The sequence below is a fragment of the Phlebotomus papatasi genome, chromosome 2 (genome assembly GCF_024763615.1).
Source record: "Phlebotomus papatasi isolate M1 chromosome 2, Ppap_2.1, whole genome shotgun sequence".
NCBI classification, from domain to species: domain Eukaryota; kingdom Metazoa; phylum Arthropoda; class Insecta; order Diptera; family Psychodidae; genus Phlebotomus; species Phlebotomus papatasi.
This window is the reverse complement of record NC_077223.1, coordinates 73,622,398-73,644,331: the sequence shown is the minus strand read 5'-3', so window position 1 is coordinate 73,644,331 and position 21,934 is coordinate 73,622,398. Positions and strand designations below refer to the sequence as shown.

The window sequence follows — 21,934 nt, the reverse complement described above, 5'->3', positions numbered from 1 at the left end:
GATAGTTTTCTCTTAATTTTAAGGGGTTCATGTCTTGGATAAACTGGATAATTCTCTTCTCACCTTTACAGCGAAGAAAATTCGAAATAAAATTTTGGCAATGAAAAATTCAAATCAATTTTTTGATGTAATTAATTTAAATTCCTGCAGAGAAATAAAACACATTTTTTTTCGATCAACAATAATTTATTGTGTGTCCTTTGTGGCCAATTGGCAAATAATAATACTTAATTGGAAGCGATAACATGATTGAAACTAGAATTTTGAAATAGTAATGATTATTTCAGAGGTAAAACACACTCTAAAAAGTCAACAAATCTTTTGAAAAAAAAAATAAACACATTGATTTCACTAAAATCTCACTGTAGACCTAAAAAAAACCCTTTGGGTTTTCTTTTTTTTGCTGCAAACTTTTATTTATATAACTGCCGTATCACTGGAGCATTCTTCCTCGACAGTAATGTAGAGACCTTCTTCCTCATAAGTTGAATCATGTTTGGCAAGAATTCTCAGCAAAGGACGCAACTTTAGCCACCATTGTGTTTTGGGGATGCGTTGGCTGCAAATGGTAAGTCACTGTTATTTTCGGGTCACTGACTTATTTAACTTAAATAAATTAAATTGAATTATATTAAAGACTACTTCGAAAGTCTGCAAATCTATTTAAAATAGAAGAAGAGAAGATCTTTCAAACATTTTAAGAACGAAAAATTTTGCAACAAGATAATGAATTGATGAAGCGTTATCAGCCTTTAACTTTTTCGTCTTTCGGGACTTCTAACTAACCCAACTAACCCAAAGGAAAATATGGATATTCTGGGAAAATCTATTTTTTTAGACTAGAATCGATAAAAAAACAGATTCTTAAGGATGATTACAAACTACAAGGATATTCAAATCTAAGATATTTTTTGTAGAAGATCGATTCATTTCTAAGCTATTTTTGACCAAAAATGAAAATGCCTTGCTGCATTGCGGTCCCAAAAGAGTTAAGGGGTTTCCTGAATTACGAAGCCAAAAATTAACAGGTTTTTTTCAAAATTTTTCCTGCTCGAACTCAAGGAAAGAGCAGTATATAATCCGCTTTTCTCAATTTGACACCGATCTAGAGCTTAAACCGTAAAAAAGATATTACAATAGACTCTCTCTCTCAATCGAGAATATGGGGCAAAATGTCATCCGGTTTAGCGATAGAATTGAGCGTCAAAGTCTTTGTAAATTCCACAAAAAGTGCTCAATTATAAAGAATCACGATAAAATAGGAAAAACTAAAGCGAATTTGAGCGAATTAGCTTCATAATTAAACGTGAAAATTGTCAACAAAATTTGTCGCCCGATTGAGGAAGAGCTGATTGAGCGAGAGTCTATTGTATTGTGCTTTGGGCATTATGACCAGCGCACAATAACTTTTGTTTGTAAACATGTTTTTAAAATTTCCCATGAGAATGAGAGAAATGACTAGATCGAGATCTTACTCACTCTCATTGAAATTTCAAAAACATGTTTACTAAACAAAAGTTATTGTGCGTTGGGCGTTATCAGCCTTTGATTTTTTCGTTTTTCGGGACTCTGTGAGAGTAGGGGAGACCGGGGAGATTTGAGACCACAAACTTTATATGCTTGGAAATAAAAATCAATCCTATTTTAATCCGATTTTGATGATTTTAAGTGGTTCAGATAGCACGTAATCAGATTTAATTGAATTCCAAAAAATAAATATTAGCATTTATGTTTTAAGGAAAAGGGACTAACAGCAGCTTCCCTTTTTTTAAATTCTTAAGAAAATTTCGACAAGCTTTCTGTTAACTCTTTCGTCTCCTTTGGGACACTGGGTACCCATGGAAACAACAATTTTTTTTAGACTATCTAGAATCCATAAAAATTCGATTCTTCTGGATAAGTACAAACAATAAGGATGTCCAAATCTAGGATATTTTTTGCATTATCCTAATTAACTCATGAGCTTAGATATTTTTGGTCAAAAATCGTGAATTTTCGATTTTCTGCTTCCTTGCAGATATCCTGACTTTTTTATATTTTTAGACCAGAATAAGGAAAAACCTCTCGGGGCCAATAAGTATGATAACTAACAATTACAGATTACATAAATTCGAAAAATAATTTTTTCTTAAATTTTCAAAAAACTTGTTCAAACTTTGTGGGTACTCTCAGCCGCAAAAATCTAGAGGTCAAGGTTATCCCGCCAATGTCCGCCATTTGCTTTTTGACACCAACCTTGTAAGAAAATTCCAAGCGGGAGCGAAATTTTTGCCAATATGGTCGATAATTTTGACATTTGGCAGTGCGGGAGATTGCTTTCAAGGAAGTTTTTCTCTTCCAGATTTTGGTGAATTCTGATTGTCGAAGAAGTGTTTTTTTGGCTCTTGAGAAGGCTTAATGTGTCTACAATAACATCGTGTTGAGAAAAATGTGTTTTAAAGTGTTTTTTTTGTGAAATTTTTTGAGGAATCTGTTTACAAGCAGGAGCTGGGTATCTTTTTTAGCACTTCCTGGACATCCCACAAGATACTGGTCAATAATTCACCTTGTTTTAGTTATCAACATCGTACAGGAGTCCTTTGACACGCACAAATAGTTTACAAAATCGATAATATTGGCTTTTGGTAAATTGAAGTTTGTCTCCTTTTCGTTCTTTTGGAGACGAGAGTACCCATGAGTTTTCCATTTCCCAAAGGCGGAAAAAATTCTTTCTCTACAAAAGTATCATATTTGACCACTGAGACTTACAATAAAGTGAGTTTTACTGAAATTCGTTCGCTGGATATGTTGTGGTCCGAAAAGAGTTAAACATTTTTATTTAAATTAGAAATATTTTTAAATGAGTATTTAAAATTAATTAACGTGCTTCAAAAATGCAAATTATGTGAGAAAAAACGCGTCCCAAACATCCCCTTTTGCGTCCCATACTGCCCCACATCGGAGAGGTTTGGGACAAAACGTCAAGTTAAATGTTTTATCTTCTCCAAGAAAATTCAGTTGTTTTTCAAGTTCTATTGAATACTTTTTATAAAGTCAATACCCATAAGTATTCTATAGAACGTATAAATTTGTAAAACACTATCGTGCTTTTTTCGAATACTGTCTCAAAATCAAAGCATGAAAGAGTGTCTCAAATCTCCCCGGTCTCCCCTACCCAAAGGAAAACACGGGTATTCTAGGAAAAACTATTTTTTAGACTATTTAGAATCGATAAAAATCCTATTCTTAGAGATAATTAGAAACTAGGGTAAATTAAGCTAATTCAAAACCTGCTCCAAATGCACATTATTCGCTACTCCAAATGAAAACGGCATTGTTTTCGCGATAAATACAGTACTAAATTATTATATTTAGATATTTTCTATACCACAGTTTCATTATTTAGTTAATTTTGCTTCAAATAAAGCGAAAATCCATTCATATTCACAAATTTTAATTTGTTAATTTCTCAGAAAAAATAAAAGTATACCTTCTTTTCACCATCGAATTTTTCATCGATCGACCATGCTTTCCAATGAAAAACACAATGAGGTGATTGTTGTTTATTCGTTTTGTTTAATATTTATGTCATATTTCTGGCTAATTTTAGTTAAATTAAGTGCTAATATTTAGTTAAATTTATATTAAACTAATATTTAGTTTATTTAGTTAAATTAAGTAAAAATATGATTTTTTTGGAGAGATTTTCTTATTGATTTAGATGGGAAAGGAGAAAAGACCAGGAATAAGAACAAATCCTGCACTCAGGAGCAACTAAACAAGGTTTTGGAAGCCTTTCGTCGCGGTTTCACTTACACTGTTTGTCCCCAATTACAAAATTTCCCTTGTCTGCATTTGGATTAATATGTTTCCAATAGCAGCATTTTACCCTCGCGTATTTTTCTTGTATTTAAGAAGTTTTCAAATTATATTTAAAGAATTTTCACTAAACAGTGGCATTATAGAAGAGTCAAGGAGCAAATTTATGTAATTCTCTTCAGAAAAAATATGAATTCAATGTGTCGAATCTTCTGTCAAAGTTAAAGCGTCTGGAAATGGTTTTGAATTAGGACATTTACCCTAGTTCGAAAATGCGTCGTGTGATTTTTTCTTCATTTTTGAATCGGTTTTAGAAATCGTTCCGTCGGACGTTTCGTCCGTTTCATCCATATACGAAAATACCATTGAAACATTCTTAATAACTGTTTTTCAGGGTCAAAAGTGAAAATGGCTCTAGAGAGTGTATTCTCAACCGATTTGGACCATTTTAGGGCTCATTGGAAAGGTATTCGAATTTCAGCTAAGTCTGATTCATTCAATACATTTTATTCAATCATTTATGAATCGGTAATCATCCGATGACTAGCTTTTCATCGAAAATCTATTGTATTACTCCTAAAATATTTTATTTATTTTTATCGATTCAATCACTGAGAGAAATCCGAAAAAAGTCGAAATAACATTCCGGAAATGTTAATTTTACCCTGCCATATTGATCCGAAATCGGTGTAAATATTACACTTTTTAGGTGTATTAGGGGTTAAAGTTCCCCTTTTTCATGTTAATTTTATCCTTAAAAAGGTGTAAAAGTAACATTAAAAAATATTGATACATTTCTACACCTAAAAAGTGTTGAAGTTCTGATGAAAAAAGTTAATCGCACTCTCTTTTTTTTCTCAGTGATTCGCGATTGTAAACGGTAAATGATACAAAAGTATACTTTTGAGATATTATAGCATCGGAGTGACGAATAATTCGCAAGGCATAGAACGCTTTGCCAAACGCACACCTACAGTAGACTCTCTCTCAATTGGGCATTTGGGGCAAAATGTCATCCGGTTTATCGATAGATTTGGGCGTCAAAGCCTTTGTAAATTCCACAAAAAACGCTCAATTATAAAGAATCACGATAAAATAGGAAGAACTGCAGCGAATTTGTGCGAATTAGCTTCATAACTAAACGTGAAAATTGTCAACAAAATTTTTCGCCCGATTGAAAAAGAGCCGATTGAGCGAGAGTCCACTGTATTTTTTCTTTAATTCAATGCTAAATTATTACACAGCGCATTTTTTTGCAATTGAGTGTTCTGAGAATCGATATAAACAGGTTCTGCACTCGTAATAGTAAACAAGATTCCGGAGTGTAAATGAATTTTACGAGTTCGAAATCATGGAAAATCATTTGTTTTCATCATGGAACAAATCGATTTTGCAAACAAATTCGCAAAGATGAGGTGTTTGCGAATTGTTTCTGATTTGTAAAATTAAAAAGAGTATATTAGGTGTAGGTAGTACTTACTCAAAGTTGGTTTCGGCTATCAAATCATGCAGAGGCGTAAAGCGATATTGACGCCTTACCAAACCCAGAAGACACGCTGAATCATGACTAGTAGCATTGATGGTTCCATCAGGTTGCGTATTGACGCGTAATTGCTCCACAAGCCATTCGACGCACTTGGCCGCCATCTTTGTTCCCATATTTCGATCAAATGGCGTAGGAGAGCCACCCTGTTGCATATGACCGAGTACGTTCATACGCGTGGAAAACAGTCCCTTTCCTTCCTCAGAGTACAGACGATAGATAAAGTCTGTGTTGTAGTTTTCGGAAGCTTTTTCATTGCGCAGAATCAAACCACGCTGCACGCCGTCCGCCATCTTGGACGCCATGTGGTAGACATCTTGTTGGAGATCCTTGATCGAAAAGCGTTCTTCATAGATATAGGCAGCATCGGCACCTCCAGCGAGCCCTGCCAGTGTAGCCAGGTAACCGCAATAGCCACCCATTGTCTCAATAACAAAGACACGCCTCTTTGTTCCTTGGGCCGACTGACGTATACGATCACAAATCTCCGTGATTTCATTGAGACCCGTGTCACAGCCGAGCGAAAACTCAGTTCCTGGCACATTATTCGAAATTGTCGACGGTATCACCACGAGTGGGATACAAAATTCAGGATAATTCTTTCTCTGATCAACCAACTGTCCACCTAAATGACATTAATAAATTGAATCGAATTGCAGGTGGAATTTGTCGTAAAAAAAAACAAAACTCACATGCATGATATGCCTCAAATCCACCAATTATGAGAAGACCCTGAATTTTGAATTCTTTGAGTTTAGCAGCAATCTGCTGAAACTTTCCATCAGGCAGAGTTCTCTTGGTACCCAAGAAAGCACCACCTTGTCCCACCCATCCAGTCACATCGCTCCATTCCATTTTCCTAATGTTCCCAGCTATGAGTCCCTCAACGCCATCATGAATGCCCAGAACCGTGTCACCACGATAGATGCAGTTGCGAACGAAAGACCGCACAGCGGCATTCATGCCACACGCTGGTGCCCCAATGTGCATCACTGCCAGCGTATAACCCTCCTAAAATCGCAAGCATTGCAGCATAAGGCAAAAATCCCATTGCAAAATCCCAAAAATATCGCTCATCCGGAATTACAGGGGAACAACTGTGACTTTTGAAGCTGTTTCACACAAAATAAACTTGCAGCTACAGTTGTGCCCCTGTAATATCACTGAGAGAAATCCGAAAAAGTTAAAATAACATTCCGGAAATGTAAATTTCACCCTGCAGTATTGATCCAAAATCGGTGTAAATATTACCCTTTTTAGGTGTATTGGGGCTTAAAGTTACCCCTTGTCATGTTAACTTAACCCTTAAAAAGGTGTAAAATTAACATTAAAAAAATGTTGATATATTTTTACACCTAAAAAGTGTTAAAGTTATGACGAAAAAAGTTAATCACACCCTCTCTTTTTCTCAGTGATCAAATGAGCGATATGATACTCTGACAGAAAACCCAGTTTAAACAACGAATGCATTCCAATTAAATTGGTCTTGAAAGGCAAAGATAGAAAAGTTTACCCGATCGCTCACCAACGCCCAACGTGTACTCTTTTACAGTAAATGGGAAGAAACAAATGAGGAAGGCTATCATTAAAGAGCAAATTGATAAAAATTTTGAAAAATAGCAAAATATAGGTGAAAATTTTCAATAATAAAATAACTGAAAATATTAAGATGTTAGATGTTAAATGGACTTACATTTTTAATTCCACTGAGACGCTTGAAAAGTTAGTAAATTGTGTTAGTATAAATTATTTTAGAGTGTTCTAAAAAGCTTAGAACATGCATTTTCTGGGTCATTTTTGAGCGTAAACAAATAGTTCAGTTTTGAAAAAATAGTACACGGGATGCATTTGTGCATTTTGCAGCCTCCTTCGGAAGACCCGCTACAGAAATGGGCATAAACAAGCACCTAGACTTCTCGGAGAGTTCTATCTCATGAGTTCGAGCATTCCGCAAAGCTGGGACACTTTGCGGAGTGCTTAGTCGTTTCCCGTCAAATCATTGCTCTACCTACCGATTTTACTCGAAGGTTTTTTGAATTGTAACGGTATACTCTAGTACATTCAGAGAAAATCTGTAGATTTTCGGCAGAATTTCTACCTAGAAAATCTGTAGATTTTCGGCAGAAATTCTGAAGGAAATCTACAGATTCTCGGCATAATTTCTGCATTGGAAATCTGCATAGTCCCCATTGTCTCTACAAAACCCGTCAAATCATTGATCTACCTGCCGATTTTACTCTAAGGTTTCTTGAATTGTAACGGTATATTACAGTACATTCAGAGAAAATTTGTAGATTTTCGGCAGAATTTCTGCCTGGAAAATCTGTAGATTTTCGGCAGAATTTCTCCATAGAAAATCTGCATAGTGTTCATTACTTCACAAAAATATTGTTGATTTATGAAGAAACTGTGGAAGTTAAAAAGAAAATGGTATGCTCTGCTTAACAAGCATTACCGATTAAACGTTTTAGGTAAATAAAAAAAATGTGAGCAAAAATACTAATTTCTTAAAAATTGCCAATCGAATGATACAAAAACACGAAATTTAGGTCGACACTGTGTTTAAAGTTATTACTTCACTATTATCTACTTATAACACGACGTCGCAGAATTCTTTATTGTATATAAACACTGTGAAATCACCAAGAATAACTCTATTGAATATTGCAAACTTCAGTGAAAAATATTCCATCTTTTCAGACACAGCTGTCTGGAAAGTCTGGAATGTAGAAAAAATCTAGAGAAAATCGGCAAAATATCTACAGAAATTCGTCAGAGTATGCAAGAGGATTCGTCAGAAAATCTGTAAAATTTTCTGACGAATTTTTTCCCAAGCCCAAACAAAATTCGTAGGAATATCTACAGATTTCTCGGCAGATTTTCAGCAGAAGTGTAGATATTTTCTGCAGAAATCTGAAAGATATCTGACGAAATTATTTGACGGATATATTACAGTATATTCAGAGAAAATTTGTAGATTTTCGGCAGAATTTCTGTTTGGAAAATCTGTATATTTTCGGCAGAATTTCTGCCTAGAAAATCTGTAGATTTTCAGCAGAATTTCTCCATAGAAAATCTGCATAGTGTTACTTCACAAAAATATTGATTTATGAAGAAACTGTATAAGTTATAAAGAAAATGGGATGGTCTGCTTAACAAGCACTACCGAGTAAACATTTTAGATAACTACAAAGATGCGAGCAAAAATACTAATTTCCATTGTCTTTGGATCTAAATAGTCCCGTAAAGACTCAGTTCCCGTCAAATAATTTCGTCAGATATCTTTAAGATTTCTGCAGAAAATATCTACACCTCTGCCGAAAATCTGCCGAGAAATCTGTAGATATTCCTACGAATTTTATTTGGGCTTGGGACAAAATTCGTCAGAAATTATTGCAGATTTTCTGACGAATCCTGGTGCATACTCTGACGAATTTCTGTAGATATTTGTTTGTGTATTTGTTTTATTTTTGGATATGTTTTGGAGGTGGTTCAGACGAACATTTCGTCCAAACATTGCAAAAACTTTAAAAAAAAATCGCCATCTTGAATTTTTGAAGGAAAAAGTTTTTACCACGTTAGAGGGTCTATTTTTCAACCGATTTGGATAAATTTGGATGCTCTGGCTCTGGAGGTTCACGTGTTGTGCCAGCTCTTAAAAATTCTAGACCGAAGGAATATGCCACAATACTCTTCATGGTGTATGCTACTGGCCGATGGCTAATTATTCTTCCAATGGTTGTTCATAAAACTTATATTACACCAAAGATTGCATTTTACATTAAATATTAAATGAAATAATCCAATAAAAAATTTAAAAAATGTAATAAAGAATTATTTTCTCATTTTAATATGTTTGTAAATTGAGTGATCCAATTAAGAGACCATTGAAGCCAATTAGCGAACAGGCGATCCACTTAGTGATCGCTAACTTATTTCGGTAGGGTAAATTAAGCTAATTCAAAACCTGCTCTAAATGGAAACTTTTCGCTACTCCAAATGGAAACATCATTGTTTTCACGATAAATATAGTACTAAATTATTATATTTATATATTTTCTATACCACAGTTTCATTATTTAGTTAATTTTGCTCCAAATAAAGCGAAAATCCATTCATATTCATAAATTTTAATTTGTCAATTTCTCAGAAAAATTAAAAGTGTACCTTTTCACCATCGAATTTTTCATCGATCGACCATGTTTTCCAATGAAAAACACAATAAGGTGACTGTTGTTTATTCGTTTTGTTTAACATTTAATGTCTTATTTCAGGCTGATTTTAGTTAAATTAAGTGCTAATCTTTATTGTTAACGGTACGTGAAGATTTCAAATGAAATAATTACCTATTTCGTGAACAAAAAGGGTTTTTCTGAAGTGTCTGCAAATGCTTCAATAAGAAACCCCGGAAATATTATTTTTTGGAGAGATTTTGTTATTGTTTTAGATGGAAAAGAGAAAAGACCAGGAATAAGAACAAATTCTGCACTCAAGAGCAACTCAACAAGGTTTTGGAAGCCTTTCGTTGCGGTTTCACTTACATTATTTGTCTCCAATTAGAAACTTTCCCTTGTCTCCATTTGGATTAATATGTTTCCAATTGCAGCATTTTGCATTTGTGTATTTTTCTTGTATTTAAGAAGTTTTCAAATTATATCTAAAGAATTTTCACTAAACAGTAACATTCTAGAAGAGTCAAGGAGCAAATTTATGTAATTCTTTTCAGAAAAAATAAGAACTTAATGTGTTGAATCTTTTGTGAAAGTTAAAGCGTCTGGAAATGGTTTTGAATTAGGACATTTACCCTATTATCATAATTTTATAAATCTTCTTTAGTTTTTTTGATAATTTTTTTTTATATTATGTTTCTGAATGAAAAAGTGAATAATTCTATGGATTTAGAAGGAGTAAAAACAGAATTTCATAGATCCAAAAACCAGCGTTTAAGTAGCACTCTACGGAAAACGATCCGGTTACCGCATCTTACTGCTTACTGTACTTCGTTTTGTTGATAAGTTCACTCAGAAAAATAATCGAGTAAACTTACTCGAATCGATGTTGAAATAACTCTTTTTCGTTGTTTTTCGTAGGTGTAAAATTCAGAAGAGTTGTTTTAACTTTTTTTTCCTAAAATTTACATGTCAAAAGAGTGTAAATAACTCTTTTTAGGATCGAAAATAACTCGTTTTAAGAGTTCAAATAACTCTTTTCAAGAGTTAAAAAAATCTTTTTTTAGAGTTAAAATAACTCTTTCAAATCCCAAAATGAATATGTTTCGCAATTTAATGTTTCTTTTATTTTATCATTTTCTTTAGTAATATTTTCTTGACCTCAAGTTCCCTATGTTCCGACAGAAATATCACGTATGAGTACGCACATGTCTTCATGAAACACTGTTAGGCATATTTCTAATTGATGTTTCGTATTAACTTTGTTACACGAAAATCTTCTTGACTGAAGTATATTCTTAAATCGAAAACACTTAAGCATGTACTTCAGTCGAGATGAAATTTTACACCGAAAAACAGTAATAATTACATCGATATCCAACGAATTAATTCAACTCGCACGAAGAGTTGTTTCAACTCTATTTACTTATATTTACAACGAAAAAGAGTAACAATTAGATCAATATTAATTAAATTAATTCAACTCTGCCATAGAGTTGTTTTAACTTTTTAGGTTTCTTCTTAGTGTTCACATTTTTATTCACTATAGCTTTACTTTGCTCAAAAAATGCAATACCGACCGAAATACTCTTGTATTGCAGCAATCCTATTTTCACCTTTCGAATTTGATCACATTTTTCGAAAGGGGCGTGGCCTATTTTACCAACTAAATTAACAGGTAGCAATTATAATCAAAATTTCTCTGGAAAAACTCATATGCAGAACAAATTTTAGGGATATTTTTTAATTGAAACCCAAAGGCAAAGCGGGAAAGCAATGCACTTATTACAACATCTCAGGACATTTAAAGTTTATATAATTGACACTAGGGGCGCACAAGTCATTTTTTAACTACAAAAAATTGCATGGAACACATGGTTTTTTTCACCCAAAAATGACCCAAAATTATGGAATTGAATAGGGTAGAATAATTGACTTACAATTCCCTTTCCGGAAGCATCGAAAGCGTCCTTCGGTGGTTTTAGACGCGTCAGCATTTTGTAGGTTTCGAGATTGCGGGCAAAGGAACGTCCTCGCAATTCAACGGCCAGAGCCCACTTCTTCTCAGCCATGGCATTAGCCACAGCCTTCGTCCTCTCAACACACTCCATCAGGGGTACTCGAACAGCCTGATTACCATCCAAGGAGACAACACAGGCCTCCGTCTCATCAGTAGCCTCCATCAGAGCGAGCACAGCTTCGGCTCCCATTCGACAGCCCTGAACAATATTCATCAATCTAATACCCAAGAAAAATTTATTTGGGAAAAAATTTGAATTACCAAAACTCGATCGAAAGCACTAGGATTTCCTCCACGTTGTACATGACCCAAAACAGTGATCCTCGTGTCCTGTTGCAGTTGATCCACAACCACTTGACGAACATTCTCAGCTGTTATAGGACGTCCATCCCGATCAATTGCACCTTCAGCCACAATAATGATATTGAGACGTTGTCCAGCATTGCGCTCCTGCAGACAATCCAATTAAAACTCCGTGAAGTGGGATCAATTTGGGCAAAAAATCGACAACAATGATGCAAAGCAACAGCCATATGTGAATAATGATGAGAGGGGAAGTAACAACACACACAAAAAACAAATGAATACCTGAAGGAGTTTATTACACAATTTCTCTGGCCAATTTTGTACAGCAGGATCTTCAGGGATAAACACGTAGTCAGCCTCACTGGCCAGAGCTGCAACAACAGCTAAGTAACTGAAAAAGAACTCAAGATGAAAATTTCACGATGCCCCTCATGAATCACAAAATCCTGGATTTTGTTCTTTTGATTGGAACGAACAGAGAATTTGAGGGAAAGTATTTGGCAAATTCACAGCAAGGCACAAAAAAAAGGATGATAAGAGACACATTTTGATCCATATAAATGACTCCCAAAACCGTAAGCTGTGTACAAAAATTTGAAGATTATAATTCGATGGTCTTGCCTGAGACAATCGTCGGCACAACTGTGTTGTCCAATCAGCACCAGGTGGATCTTCCGGGATAAAGATAAAATCCGCCTCCACGGACAGTCCAGCAACAAGGGCCAAGTAGCTATTTATAGGCAGCTCATTTACTAACTACACATTCAAAGGTTTATCAGTCTGATTAAGCTGAGAATTATAAATTAGACTTTCAAATATTTGGTCTCCAAATTAGAAATGTAATGAAAAATTTTTGCTTTCTTGTTAAATTCACTTCAAACGCAAGTAGGAAAACTGTACCAAATTTCGGTCAGCTTGCAATTCCGGCCACTTCTGTTGTTCCTCAAATTTCCATGAATTTTGAGTTTTTGCACAGTCTAGAGAATATACAATCCAAAAATAACAAAAAATTTCGTTTCGACGAATGAGATGATGTGAAAAAGACTTCGGAAAAATTTCATAATGGCAAGGAACTATGAGAATCAAGGTGTCCGAAATATTACGCAAAGCTATGTCTAGAATTTTAATTGCTTTTATAATGTATTAAGAATTTTAATGAGTCAGATACAGTCAATCCTCTTAAAATAATATTTTTATTTCCGTAATATAGTCACTACAGTAACATAATATAACTATTCAAGTTTGAAAAAAAGCACAAATAATATTTTTATCCATTAACTCTTTCGCGTCCATAGAGTAATGTCATGACTCGGGGAAAAAAGTTTTTTTTGGGTATTTACATTAATTGAAATCTATCTGTTCGTGCACGACATCATAATAGAAGGATGTAAGATTCTTGGCTCATTTTCTCAAGACTCCAGTTAGATTTCAATTAATGTAAATAGCCAAAAAGAAACTTTTTTCCCCGGGTCATATATGACCCTATGGACGCGAAAGAGTTAAATGAGTGAGTGTGATCGACTCATTTCAATCTTGTGCCAGCTGGGTTTTTCACTAAAAAATTTCTAGCAGTGATATTTTCGCTAATGACAACTGGTTGATTAAACATTTATTCTCTTTTCCTTGTGAAAAAAGTATTTTAAATCCAAAGATTTAATTAAAACTGAATTAGCGAAAAGGCGACCCAGTTAGTGCATGTTGATTTATTTCAGTATTATCATTATTTTATAAATCTTCTTTAGTTTTTTTGATAATTTTTTTATATTATGTTTCTGAATGAAACAGTGAATAATTCTATGGATTTAGAATAAGTAAAAAAAATTTCATCAGTCCAAAAACAAGCGTTTAAGTAGCACTCTTAGGAAAACGATCCAGCTACCACACATTACTATATTATATTAAAATATCTCTAAAAATTGATTATCCAAAATTTAAAAGAAAAACTTTTCATTCCATTTTGGATCACATCCAAATTGTTATTGTGCTTACAATCTAAATTTTAAAACTAATAATTAATTTAAAGAGGATTGTTCTAAATTTCGGACACATTGCATACAAACCGCAACATCCTAGGTTTAAAATGCAATAATTAAAAAAATCATATTACTTGTTTCTCAGAAGAATAATTTAAAATTTTGGTAAGTAATTCATCACCTACAATATTCTCCTTCACACATTCGAAATTATCGGACGCCAAATTTTTCGAAGTCCCTACTTTCCCTTCATGATTTTCCGGAATTTTCCCTCAGATGTTTTCTACAGGCCCTACCTACAGTCTCACATTCGTAGAGACAAAACCTTTTTATATCTTTGGCATTGTACGATCTATAGAAAACTCAACTAAATTTTTATGGAATTATGAGAAACAAAAGAAGTGTCCGATATTGAAAGCTGTCCGAAATTTTGCACAGTTCCACACGTTCCACTACTGACAGTAACTGGTTTTAAAAACATTTTATATCCATTTAATATTCTAAACGCCGAATATTTGACAATAATAAATGTTTACTATTTTTATAAGCAGATAAGGGGAAGTGGGAATACATTGATATATGATATTTTTCGCATAGACATTATCATAATTTAATTTAGTTCCAAAATTGTTGTGCAGAACTAAATTACATTACGTCAACGCGCAATTTCCTTTAGAACTATGCGAAAAATAGCCTTTTCTCTATAGCCTCACCTCCCCTAATGCCATTTTAAACAAAATTTTCGCCGAAGAATATTTTTGTAATTAATGATATAATAAAATATTCAATGTTTAAACAAAGAAGCTAAATCTTTGTTTTGATAAACTATCCAGCCTTTTTCGAAATCGGCTTTCATAAGAGTTTTTTTTTCACGCAGTTTGCTTTTAAGTTTGAACCGTTCTTTTAGAGGCCAATAAAATTCAAAAATCGCAGCAAATGATACTCTTTAAGTCTACAATCAACTATAACTTACAAAAATCAGTAAGTTTGTCTTCTGTTTGTTGTTTTTATGTAACCTTATCGGAAAAGTTAAGTCCAAATTAATGAACGAAACTACCCTATCCATCTTTTAATGATCAACTTTTTTATCTTTAAAAAGAAGTATTGAACCAAAGGGAATATTGATTGTAAATTTGTAATAAATATTTCACTGAAGTTTTGTTATTTAAGCGAATTCTCTAACTTCGTTAAGAGGTTATTCTGGAATTTGAGGTTATGTATAATCTAACCTTAAAAAAATCATCAAGAACAGTACTTGCAATTTCAAGTTATTTTTTTTTCTATTTAATAAAAAAATGTTAGATTTTTACTTTGGAAATTAACCACTATTAAAAAATTATTAAAATCTGACATCAGTTCTTTTTAACAGAAACTTTCTGAGATTAGAATTTGATACACAGAAAAAAAATATTTTGTAAAAATATTCGTAAATGTTTGTAAATTCCTATGGGGGAGTTAGAAAATGCTCGTGAATCGTATAAGCCACAAACATGTTCGTAAAAGTTTGTACTTTTTTTCACAAACATTGTTCGTAACATGATCACTTGACGAGCATTTTTTTTTTACTTTTACCAACATTTGTTCGTAAAATTTTGTCATTTGTTCGAAAATGTTTGTTTTCCTGTCGAACATTTTACGAACATTTTACGAACAAATGACAAAATGTTTCGATCATTTTTTGTGTATTTGCGAATATTTACGAACAAATGTTTGTAAAAGTACAAAAAATGTTCGTCAAATGATCATGTTACGAACAATGTTTGTGAAAAAAGTACAAACTTTTACGAACTTGTTTGTGGGTTATACGATTCACGAAAATTTCGTAACTCCCCCATACGAATTCACAAACATTTACGGAAATTTTTAGAAAATATTTTTTTCTGTGTAGATTCAACGTTCATTTTTCTTGAGTTGTTTTAAAACTCCTATTTTCTGTAGGTTCAAAGATCCCGACACAAAAGATGTTTTTGGGAAAATTGTCTTATAGATAGTGTAGTAAAGCATATTGGAAGCGGTTTAAAATACATTTAATATCACGTGATATAAATAATATTATAACCCGAGGTATTTGCATCATAGAGCAAGCCATCTAACTTAAATATAATTCATTGGGTACCTATTTATATCCAAATGGTATTTGTTCTTTTAAATATATGCTTATTATATAAAAAAAAAACAATGTTGAAAATGCTATCTAGTAGCAAAAAACACCATATATCCATCGTAAGTAACTTCGTGAAAATTATTACGTTGCTATTACGTAAATATTACTCCTCCTTATTATCTTTTCTAATACGTCGCTTTTCTTTAATTTTTCTTAGCAAGAATACAGAGATGATAATTTTGCAAAATGCCGCAGATAATTTTTCGAGCAATTTGCATCACATTAAAAGATAAACCTTTGATTGTGCCACTTAACTCGAGTGTTAGTCTCAAGAGGAAAAGAGATCACAATGGGGAAGATTAGTTAACAAGATATCAATCATCTTGGAACAGTATTTCAGGGGGTCGGAGAATGCAATAAAAAAAGACATGTGAGTGAGACGAGAAGATGAAAGAGGAACTAACAGTTCAATCACATAAAGTCCTTGTTGGAATTTACCCCTAAGAGCTTCTGGCAGAGCTTTTCTGGCCACTCAACGGGTGGTGGGGACTCCGGACAGAAGACATATGTCGCTTCGGATATCACAGCGGCCACAACTGATAAGTAACTGAATTTATAATAAATGCATATTTCGTGTTATTCCAACTTCTATCTAGATAAGATTTGCTTTATAGCCAAAATTTTGGTGTCTGATCTGTATCTATATCACGACGAAAATGTAAATATGTATACAACAATAGAATATTTTTTCTAATAATAACGATGTAACTCAATCCGGGTGTCCCATTTGGTTGCAAATTGAAGGTCTCGCAAAGCGCTACAACTTTATAAAAGATTTGAACTTCATAGAACGAACGCAAAGGGCGCCACAGTCGAAAAAACAATTTTCATATTAAACTTAATTACAGTAGAGTCTCGCTATAGGCCATCGCTCTATAGTCCACAATTTATCGACCGTTGATTTCAAAACACTGATTTTAAGTTAGGTTATGTTTTTTAGTATGCGACATGCATAATTATTTTAATATTTTTGGCAAACTTTATTAAGTAGTTGTGATAATTGTGATCCACAGTGAAGAGAGCAAGAACAAGTACCACAATCGCAAAGAAAGTGGAAGCCGTCGAGCAATTTCAATACTAAAAATCGTTGATAATTTTAAAAAATTACATGGACTATAGTGCGACCCAAGTGTCAAATTTGAAACCAAATATGGACTATAGCGAGACTGACTCTACTGTATCTCGACTCTTGCTCAAATGATTTTGATGATTATTTATGCATAATTCATAAGGACATTTATATCTACAATTTTCTCCAAACTTCATTTTTTTTGCTCATTTTATGCCATCTGTCCGATTTTGTCGCTTCAGTGTAAAAATAATTATTTTTCCCATAATAACGCTTTTAAACCACTCATATGCCAATATGACTGCTTCTACTTGACTACGTTATTTAAAATAAGGTTTTATAGAAAATTCTTACAAAATTTTATCATTCTTTTGCCCTAGACAGACTTACGACTTAAGCCGAGAAACGACTTAGTGGAAAATGATGGAAAAGTAATTTAACCATTATTGCGAATATAATTGCGCTAAGTCGTCTCTCGTCAAAGCTGTCTACACACTAAGAAAATTATTGCAATAATAACATTTCAAAGTGACATTGAAATACAACTTCCATATTGAAGAGAATATTGAAACCAATATTTCAATATTTGCCTAAACACTGGACAAATTGACTTCAATATTAAAACTTCAATATTACAACTTGTTAAAATACCATTTTAGTTAGAGATTCAGTTCCTTTCAAACATAGAAAAACTCTTGGAATTAGCATGTTTATGAACAGGAAGACATCTCAGAACATCATCATAGATAGGAGGACTAGAGATTCTGTTCTATATCCTGCCCAATTTTTCCCAGAGACCCCGTCTTTGTCAGGACTTCTCCCCTACTTCCTCTAGAAAATCCTAGATCTTCTGGGATTTTGTTGTATCTTTTGTCAAATACGTCCGGAGTATTAATGGTGGTCAAAAGATTTCTCCTGGTTCCTCCAGGAAATCACAGATCTTCTGGGATTTTCTCTTGGATTTTGTCAAGAACACCCAAAATACCCAAGTTTGTCTGAAGATTTCTCCTAGTTCCTCCAGAAAATTACAGATCTTCTGGGATTTTCTTTTAGACTTTGTCAAGAACACTCAAGATACCCAAGTTGGTCAGAAGATTCCTACTGGTTCCTCCAGGAAATTACAGATCTTCTGGGATTTTCTTTTGTATTTTGTCAAGAACACCCAAAATACCCAAGTTGGTCAGAAGATTTCTCCTGATTCCTCCAGGAAATCACAGATCTTCTGGGATTTTCCTTTGGATTTTGTCAAGAACACCCAAAATACCCAAGTTGGTCAGAAGATTTCTCCTAATTCCTCAAGGAAATCACAGATCTTCTGGAATTTTCCTTTGAATTTTTTCAAGAACACCCAAAATACCCAAGTTGGTTAGAAGATTTCTCCTGATTCCTCCAGGAAATCACAGATCTTCTGGAATTTTCCTTTGGATTTTCTCAAGAACACCCAAGATGCCCAAGTTGGTCAGAAGATTTCAACTGGTTCCTCCAGGAAATTACAGATCTTTTGGGATTTTCCTTTGGATTTTTTCAAGAACACCCAAGATACCCAAGTTGGTCAGAAGATTTCAACTGGTTCCTCCAGGAAATTACAGATCTTCTGGGATTTTCCTTTGGATTTTTCCAAGAACACCCAAAACACCCAAGTTGGTTAGAAGATTTCTCCTTGAGTATTTCGGGTGTTCTTGACAAAATACAGGAGAAAGTCCAAGAGGATCTGTGACTAGAAATCTTCTGACCAATTTGGGTATTCTGTGTGTATTCGACCAAGTGCACAACAAAATTCCAAAGGAACTATGCTTTCCTGGAGTAACCAGATGAGAACTGCTAACCAAGCTGGGTTCTTGGGAAGATTTGACAAAATATACAGCGGAATTTCGAGTATCTGGGATTTTCTGGAGGAGGCAGGAAGAAATGTGTCCTGACTTAGATTTTGATCTTGGATGTGTTTTCATTCATGAACAAGGAAATCCCAGCGGTTCTGTGATGTTCTGAACGAAAAAGATTCCTGACCATTAAAAAATATTGAAGAAAATATCAAATCAATTTGATATTTAGAATTTCCTTGAAATTTTATTTCAATGTGACTTTGAGAATTTTTATTGACATTATTTAGCCTAGTGTGTAGCCATTCAAAATAATGAAATAAAATATTGAAAAAAATGCTCCATACTGAAAGAAATATTGCAATAATTGCCTACACACAGGACAATTTTCTTCAATATTGAAACTTTTATGTCAATAAATCTTTGCGATATGGAGGCAATCCTTGTCAATATTGGATATTGAAAAGAAATATTGCAATAAATTTTGTCTAGTGTATAGCCAGCTTAATCTTCAAGTCTTTCGAGGTCCTTTGATATTGCTGTAGTTCGTAACATGGATAAAAAGCCCGCTGTGGTCAAAAAACGTGTTCAAAAACAAATAAATTGAATTATCTCAGCTACCGAGCAACCGATAAGATCTAATTTTGGGGCAAAATTCTGGTCTATAATTCACAATCATCTATTTGTCAGTTCATTTAGATCCTAGATCTAGATATTTTTATTTAAATAAAAAGTTTGCAATTTTTCAGAAATTTAATTGCAAATTGCCGTATATTATCCTTCATCTTTAGTTTCAAATCGAATTTCCTTACAATCCGAGTTTGCTCTCGTTAAGAATCTCACCTACAATAAGCTGATCTAGGCTTATCACTAGTTTTACTTCAACTTTAAGAAAATTCAACTTAAATAAAATAATTCAAAAAGCACATTTCATTTTGAGATATTGGAAGATGATGTATTATAATCAATGGCAATCCACTCATACTTTTTTGCAGCACGTTCTCCTAAAAATGATGTAATGGAAAAAAACTTTGCAAAATGCTCGTACTTTAATGTACGATGCTTTTACGAATGAAAAAAAAAATCCTTTAAAATTTAGAGGAACTTGTTACTATTTACCTCCCCAGCTACATAAAGTATTTCAATAAAGGACACCCGGGCTAGTGCAGCGTGTGTAGTGAATAAATCTGCTGTGTTCAGTAAATTAAGATTCTCGCAAAAAAATAAAAATCCGCGTAGGAATCGCGATAAAGAGGAAAGAACTTACCCGCAATGTCGTCCCATCACTTCCATGATGAATGTTCTTTGGTGAGAATATGCCGTGCTGACGATAGCATCGATAGCTTCGATGATCCGATGCAGGGCAGAATCTGTGCCAATGGTCATGTCAGTGCCGCAGAAGTCATTGTCAATGGATCCCACCATGCCAACAATGTGCAGACTTCCGTACTTCTGTCGCTGCTCTGGCGTAATTTCACCATTCTGGGCCAGTTCATCGAGTAGCCCTGTCCACTCTTGACGGAAGAGATTGGCCCCCGTGAGAGAGCCATCGCCTCCAATCACCACAAGATTCGTGATGCCGCGCTTCACAAGATTGGCCGCCGCCTTGAGACGTCCCGGACGCTCCTTGAAGTCCATGCATCGTGCTGAGCCGATCACAGTTCCACCCCGATGGATGATACTGGATACGGAAGCCCATTGTGCCTCCTGGATGTTGTCTCCGCCATCCACCATACCCTGATAGCCCTCCCGAATGAAGTAGACCTGAAACAGTAGATTCTCTGTTAGCTGATCAATTTTAAAGAGGAAATTCAAATTGACATTGGCTCACTTTGCATCCCAGGTAGATACCCATTCGGACTACAGCCCGGACAGCAGCATTCATGCCCTGGGAGTCACCACCACTGGTAAAAACAGCAATTCCCTTCCCCTTGTGGGAACCCCGTTCGATAAATCGTTGCTTCTGATCAGCCATCCTGCAAACATATTTAAAAGATCACCTCAAGAATTACCGAAAAAAAAATCTTCGAGACACTGCCCCGAATCCCAAAGGTCTTGAGCGCACCTTGCCTTTGGAGATTAACCAGAAAACTTCACCACCAACACTCTTGACACAGCAACGGCTCGTGTGAGAATGCCTCACTGGACAGATTGGGTGTTTTGACTGAACTGGAGAGCTCCAAAAAAGTGAGTCTGAGCCAGAAAAACTCCACTTCTTGGCTGGTCAAGGTGACACACACAACTGACACGCCAAGGTGACCTTCAACCTCGATGCAAGTGAGTGGGGGCGCCACGTGCTTCACGCTCCTAGAGTTGGGTCCATTGATTACATCTTCTCAAACATGACAATTTATCCAAAGTAGACAATTTTATTCTAAAAAAAAGGAATTTTGAATTTTACTGAAAATCCAGAATTATCAAGTGAAAATTAAAACATAAAAACTAGCTTTGATTACTTGATTATGAGCTATTTTTTTCAAACCGGAAACACCATCGGAAGTATAATTTTATAAAAATAAATATATGACCTTTAAGTATCATCAATATTAATTACGAATATAGTTATAATCGAATAAAATAAATTAGATTTTTTAGAAATCTGGCCCTATTTTTTTTTTAAATAAATACAAATCTAAATTTTAGTTCAATTGCGTCCTCCAATTGGCTTGATCATGAAGGAATTCTAAAAACTTTAGCCAGCCACTTAGAGAACAGGATGAGATTTAGTAGATTTAGTATTAAGATAGGATGAAAGGAACACCTATTGACACTTTAAGAACTCGTGTCAGGACCTAGGATAATTACCTAAAGGATGGAGCATTTTAATTCACAAATGGTCTATTTTTCTTAAATTCTTTATAATTTTTAAGTCTTAGATCCCACAAAAATAAATATAACACGAAATGGTAGCCACGGTAGCCACATATACAGAGAATATATTTATATTAAATTTAAAATTTTACTGGTGTTACAGATAGAAATGTGTCAGAAAAATTCAAAAAATTGCGAATTTTACGTAATTTTCATAAAGGTTTTAAAAACTATTATCCTCGTGCAATCATTATAAATTTT

General features: G+C 34.1%; 2 protein-coding genes across 7 annotated transcripts in view; one reads left to right on the top strand and one right to left on the bottom strand.

The window, feature by feature from the left end:
• Positions 1-164: 164 nt before the first annotated feature.
• On the bottom strand, positions 165-21,198 carry LOC129804315 (ATP-dependent 6-phosphofructokinase). Of its 6 annotated transcripts, none has more exons than XM_055851498.1 (10): positions 20,928-21,136; positions 20,694-20,838; positions 20,130-20,626; positions 16,412-16,520; positions 11,792-11,980; positions 11,451-11,729; positions 7,035-7,055; positions 6,034-6,352; positions 5,279-5,966; positions 165-559 (listed from the first exon to the last, which is right to left on the bottom strand). In XM_055851498.1, exons 2-10 carry the CDS (start codon positions 20,835-20,837, stop codon positions 418-420), a joined length of 2,388 nt encoding a protein of 795 aa, XP_055707473.1. In that variant the 5' UTR covers position 20,838; positions 20,928-21,136; the 3' UTR covers positions 165-417. The 6 variants fall into 6 exon arrangements, with proteins under 6 accessions (XP_055707473.1, XP_055707472.1, XP_055707471.1 ...); XM_055851497.1 differs by lacking the exon at positions 16,412-16,520 and adding an exon at positions 12,458-12,566; XM_055851496.1 differs by lacking the exon at positions 16,412-16,520 and adding an exon at positions 12,119-12,227.
• Positions 1,693-21,934, top strand: part of LOC129804360 (mRNA turnover protein 4 homolog) — a 106,197-nt gene continuing 85,955 nt past the window's right edge. The window contains exon 1 of the mRNA XM_055851610.1: positions 1,693-1,703. The gene's annotated coding sequence lies outside the window, so the exon portion shown is untranslated. The remainder of the gene's footprint in view (positions 1,704-21,934) is intronic.